A 6,278-nucleotide genomic window follows, 5' to 3' on the forward strand; every position below is an offset into this window, starting at 1 on the left:
AGATTGATGAAATTATAGATACTTATAATGGAAGACTGGGGATTCAAAGCTTTGTACTTTGCTGAAGTGGTAAAGATTTTGGCTTATTCGAAGTATTACTTGAATGAATAATTTTTATTAATATGGAGAAGATGGATTGTTTATATTTAAAAGAAGCATAGAGTGGTGGAATATAATTTAGGTTTTTAGTAAATTTGTTCTTTTATATTTTACCTACTCATGTAGAATAATATACTTTGTGGAGTTAGAGATATTAATACTTGTTTACTTACATTTGAATATTATCCTGGGACTAGGTTTGGGAAGTCCGGGGGGGTGGGGGGTGGGTTTTCATATAGTATTGTGTAATATTTTTTTACAAATATATTTTAAAAACAAAAAAACAATGAAAAATAAAAAAAATAAAATAAAAAAAAAATAAAATATAGATAAAAAAAAATACAAATAAAAAAATAAATAAAAAAAAATAAAAAAAAATAAAATAAAATAAAATAAAATAAAAAAATTTCCATTACCCTTCAATAAATTCTGTTAAAAGAAATTCTGGGAGAATCTTGCTTTTTGTTGCAGTAGGCTGCTTAAGACGGTACTTCATATTGTAGTTCAGATTCCCATCCCATATTGGGCATAAAGTCTTTTCATCTTGTGACCTATAGTCATCTTGTAATGGTGGTAGGCTACATAGATTGGGTTTCCAATTGCAGATAAAACTGATCTATCAAAAATGAGGCATAGGCATCCATTGTGATTTTTCCATGATCTCTCTGGTTCTGCATAGCCTTTCCAGTGCATCACATGCTCATTAATAGCATGGGTATTAGTTTTCCTAGTCCCTTTCCTGATGTGATTAATTTCATTTCCCCCTCAGAAATAGATAATTTGTCTCATAGGTTAGTCTACCCACTTCTTTTTGGAAACATTCATGGCAAACATATATTTATTATCTTTATTAGCAAGGTCATTTCTCTGAGCTGCTGGACCTGCTTTGTGTAGACTTCCGCCTCCTGCTTTGCCTGGCCAGCCTCCCCCATGCAGTTCCTCCTCCTCTCCAGAGATCTGTCAAGGCAGATGTTGGACTTGGACAAAACTGCTTCCTGCAAACATTTTCTTCTGCACTTCCATGCACAGCAGCGTTGCCCTCTGCTTGCTGCTTTGACTGGGAGGGGGCGGCACTGGACAGGGAAATGCCATTGCTTGGATGTCTGGGATTGGGAGCAGGACGTCTCCTTTGGTGTGCTGTGCGCACACACACATGCACCATTCCAAACTTGAAAACTTTTATCCATATCTGATCTGGCAAGTTGCCAATCATGTCTGGGCTTGGGGAGAAGGACCTCTCCTTCCTCTGTGGATAAAAAATCCCCAAACTTGGAATGGGATGTGTGGGTGTGCACACACACTTAGCTGCCGGTAGTTTGAGGAGGTGAGGAGCTTGTGGGGCACCGGGTTATCCCCATGTCGAGTTAGCTGGTGCGACTTGTTCTGTGCTGATCCAGCTGTGCTGAGTCAGTGGGGCCAAGCCATCTGTATCCACCCAGCAATGCCCAGCCATGCCCACCTGGCCGTACCATGTCAGCCGTGCTGAGTGAGCAGCATCAAACTGGCTGTGCCAAGTCGGTCATGCTCACCCACCTACATCTACTCATCCCGCCGACCCAATTGTGACCACCCCGTCATGCCCACCCAGCCACACCCACCTGGCCACTGTGAGTCATCCCATTCTGGCTTCAGAGAGTAGTGGGCTAATACCCATGCTATTAACAAGCATGTGTAGTACCTGATGCACTGGAAAGGCTATGCAGAACCAGAGAGATCATGGAAAATCACAACGGATGCCTATGCCTCTTTTTTGATAGTCCAGTTTTATCTGCAATTGGAAGCCCAATCTATGTAGCCTACCACCATTACAAGATGACTGTAGATCACAAGATGAAAAGACTTTGTTCCCAATATGGGATGGGAATCTAGCCTGGTGTGATGGGGAAGAAAGGGATGCAGAAGAGCAGCCTAGACAAGAGCAGAAAGGGGGATTGAGAGAAAAGCCTTTTTTTAAACCACTGTGTTATAGGACTTGTCTAGTGATTTCAGGAAAGGGTTAATGGCAGAAGAGACAAGTAAATTGACAGTTTGTTCCCATGATTCTGGCCTCAGAGTTTCAGTGCACACAAGAAGGAAGATTGAGGCTAATGGAGAAGGTGGTGTAGAATATCACAGGGAGATGGCCTTGAAAGAAATAGGCAAGAACCAAGATATGAACAAAGAGGGCTTAAGTCCTGGAAAGTCCTCACTTAGCAACCTTCATTAGGACCGGAATTTTCATTGCTAAGCAATGTAGTCATTAGGCAAAAGAGCATGTGACCCCACTGCTTAGTGACAGCAATTTCGGTAGTCTTGAATCGGTGGTTGTGCCAGAACCACACCGTTGTTAGATGAGGACTTCACACTTCTCCTGGCCAGCTGTGCTCACCTTGCTTCAACTCACCCCACCCACCTATCTCTCCTATCTCTGCCATTTTGGCTATCCTGCATTCCACTGTCCCTGCCACTGTGCCTTCCATCGCTCCTGTTGTCCCCACTGCCCTCATTCTGCCCTGCATCTCCATCTTCCTGTACTCTGTCAACCTGCTATACCATGCGGCCCCAGATGATTTTTGCCATCTTCTTCCTCCTGCTACTGATGAGGGGTGACAGATGGGTTGCACCAGGAGTGGTACATTGCAGAGAGGTGGGAGGCAGCAAGTGCAGTAGAGGGCATAGCAGCAGGGCAGCAGGTACAATGAAATGTAAGGCAGCCAAAAGGGTAGAGATTGGAAGGAGGGTGGGAAGGCAGGTGGGGAGAGTTGAAGCATCTCTGCAGTCATAAATGTGGGCAGGTTGCCAAGTGCTCAAATTATAATCATGTAACTGCAGAAGTTACTAATTAGACAGGCTCCTCCCTGATTCATGGGATATAAGAAATCAGAAAGTAACTCACAATCAGGCTTGCAAGATTTCCTCATTGAAGTCTTAATGAAGTATAGTTCATTGTGCTTCATTAGAGTGTTTTTCTAGGTTTTGTTTAGCCAAAAAGGCTGACATCATTCCTTTTTTACAAGGAAAATTAAATAATTGATAATTGTATATGCAAAATTGTAGAGTCACTATCTTTCAGGTCTTAAGGCTGTAAAAATTTATTTACAGCAATGTCACTTATATACAAATAGGTTTCAATTGCTGTCAGGTACAAAGGTTCAGAACAATATTTTAAGCTGCAGCACAGAAAATTTCTCCAAACCTATACAAGAATCTAGTCAACTAATGGTCAGCATTAAACTGGCACTAGATAAGAATTCAAGGGGACCTGGACTTGAATGACTTGTGGCAACATAAGGACTTTAAACTTATGACATGTTTAACTCTGCCCCCAGCTCCACCTACTCTTCTTCTACAATTACATGCCATTACTGCCATCTTGGGTATATTTTTTTTAACCTCACAATGGATGCTGCTGGATGGCTTATTTATCTGAACAAGACTTTACATTAATTATATGGGTTTATATTAATGTAAAAGAAAATTAAAATGCAATAGTGTGCAACATAACTGTAACCATTTTTATATGCACCTGATAATACAATTCACAAAGTTTAAGCTGTTGGCCATTTGATGGTGTTAGCTTTATTTAACAAGTTGCATTTGATTCATTGAAGCAGTCCTGTCTTTTTTAGATCTCATGCAAGCCTAAACATGGATGAGCTTTTGAAAGAATGTCATGCTTGAATTTTTGCCCCGCCCTAAATATAGAGATACATTTTTTTTCCAATTCCAGTTAATAGCCAAAGAAAGCCTCTTTCTTATTTACTTTATATAGAACTGTTTGAAAGGCATGTAGTTGTCTAACAACATGCAGCATATTCTTTGTTGCATCCTGGCATACTGGAACATAAAGATAGGTTTAACAATGATAATGGATTTAGCGTTTTTGGAAGTTGCAGCATTCTCCAGCATTAAATTGTGCTAATGTAGAAGAGAAAATAGGATTACCCTGTGTCAGTTCCATAAGGCTGGGTGACCTAATGTTACGTGCATTGTATTCCATATGTTCTAATATGATGCAAATGTGATACTTTGATCAATTCATCAAGACAACATTTATTGGATGGCACGCTGGCTGAGGAATTCTGGGAGTTGAAATCCACAAGTCATAAAAGGGCCAGGTCTAAAGACCCCTAAGCTAGATGAAGATTATACTCTGCATCCAAGACAACTATATTATAAGCATTTGCTTATAAATGAAACCTGATGCCACCTAATTGCTTGGTATTCTTTTAGCATTCTATATATGCTCAGGACACAAATCTCCATTAGAAAGAAACCTTGAAATTTTCATTTAAGACAGCGACATCACAAGTCTCTTCTTTTCCTACCTATGCATGTCTGTGATAGCCTTATTAGAACAATGCCATGCCACTAGTTCTACTAGTCAGTGACTTCTACTTTTTTAGTTTCTTTAATGAAAGCTGAGAACGTAAGCCACACAGACAGAAGTGGCCTGTACAATTTCCAGAAAACTGGGTCATATGATAACTGGGTGTCAAATCTGCAGATCTAAAGCAACTATCTAACATGTCACAATAAAATCACAATTCAGGTATCATCCATAAGTTAATCTATAATGTTAATCTATTAAAAAATTAAAAGCAATCTTCACTCACTTCGGGTTTTTTAATTTCTTCAGTCACTGAGTTCAAGACGTTCCATCCATCAAAAGACCAGAGACCTTGATAAAACGCAATTCCAATAGCTCCAGCCTCCATATTGGTGTTTTGAAAAGCATCTTGGAAACTGTGGGTTTGCCCCTGAGCAAGCAGCACTAGTCCTCCCACTGCGATAACCAACAGTGCCAAGAACTTGGCAGCTGTAAATATGTTCATCATGGACATTGCTAACCTGACGCTAAGGCAGTTGACCAACGTCAGGAAGAGGATGCAGCTTATAGCCATGCATTTGATCATGACCTGCGGAGGGGAGCAGCCAGAATAAAATGGCACCAGAGCATACTCTGCAAAGCTCAGTGAGACGGCTGCCACGCCAGCAGGCCTTACCACAATGATTGAGGTGAATGCAAAAAGGAAAGCTGGAAGGGACCCAAAAGTCCTCAGGATGTAAATATAGTCACCCCCCGATTCTTTGATTAAAATTCCCAATTCAGCATAGGACAGGGCTCCAAAGATGACCACCAAACCACAGGCTGCCCAAATAATGAGGCTACCGCCAGGGCTCCCTATGTTATGCAGTACCCACTCTGGTGACATAAAAATACCTGATCCAATCATAGTTCCAGCTACGAGTGAGATAGCACTGGTCAAGCCAATTTCTTGCTTCAAGGTCAAGTTCTCTGACATCTCACTCGGCTGAGCAGCTGAGTTTTGGAGGTTGCTTCTGCTCTTTCCCATGATAGGACTTGCCATGCTTGTTTCTTCAGCAGAATGGAGCAGGTCTGTCCATGGCCAGGAATAAATTAGAGTTCACACTTTGAGTTAAGTTAATGATTGCAGGTACCGAGTGTCTTCCCACGTTTGGCTAGTATATATGAAGTTCTCAAAGTCCTACCTTGTATGAAACGTTAAGGTTGTTTTTACTTATAAGAAGCAATTTAGGATGGGGAACACAATAGTGAATTGTTTGAGCTTGTTTATTCTTTTGATTTTCTAGAGAAGCAGAAAATCTTCCTGCTCTTGAGGGCCTAGTTTATATAATATTGCATCAAGATAAGTAGCTGTACTTAGTCCCTTCAGGTGATAAAAGAAAAGCAGTTGGGAATATTTTGCATCCACCTTCTTACAATACTATAGTATAATAAGTGAATGGCTTGAAGTTGTTTGAAGTCCCTTGAAATAAGTATGGTATTGTATTTGACACAATGGCATTGTTCCCACAACATGCTTAGTTATGTGAAGAGAGAAGTCAGTGGGCTGGGGAACATCAAAGAGGAGTTACTTGACCAGTTTACTAATTCTTAAGGAGATGAATTCAAACCCAAAGAGATCCAGTCATGAATATGTCTAATTTAAAATTTTGCTTAATCTACCATCTCATGGAACTCAGTGAGCTGCTTTGATTCTTCTTCTTCTTCTTCTTCTTCTTCTTCTTCTTCTTCTTCTTCTTCTTCTTCTTCTTCTTCTTCTTCTTCTTCTTCTTCTTCTTCTTCTTCTTCTTCTTCTTCTTCTTCTTCTTCTTCTTCTTCTTCTTCTTCTTCTTCTTCTTCTTCTTCTTCTTCTTCTTCTTCTTCTTCTTCT

The 6,278-nt window shown here is 40.4% G+C and overlaps 1 protein-coding gene across 1 annotated transcript in view; it reads right to left on the reverse strand.

Annotated features, from left to right (window-relative positions):
• The window catches only part of LOC107294742 (b(0,+)-type amino acid transporter 1), a 23,679-nt gene extending 18,229 nt beyond the window's left edge, over positions 1-5,450 (reverse strand). The window contains exon 1 of the mRNA XM_015823998.1: positions 4,695-5,450. Coding sequence (XP_015679484.1) covers positions 4,695-5,450 — 756 coding nt within the window. The remainder of the gene's footprint in view (positions 1-4,694) is intronic.
• Between the last annotated feature and the right edge of the window lie 828 nt (positions 5,451-6,278).

This window comes from Protobothrops mucrosquamatus, unplaced genomic scaffold (genome assembly GCF_001527695.2).
Source record: "Protobothrops mucrosquamatus isolate PMUCROS unplaced genomic scaffold, P.Mucros_1.0 scaffold2074, whole genome shotgun sequence".
Lineage (NCBI taxonomy): Eukaryota > Metazoa > Chordata > Lepidosauria > Squamata > Viperidae > Protobothrops > Protobothrops mucrosquamatus.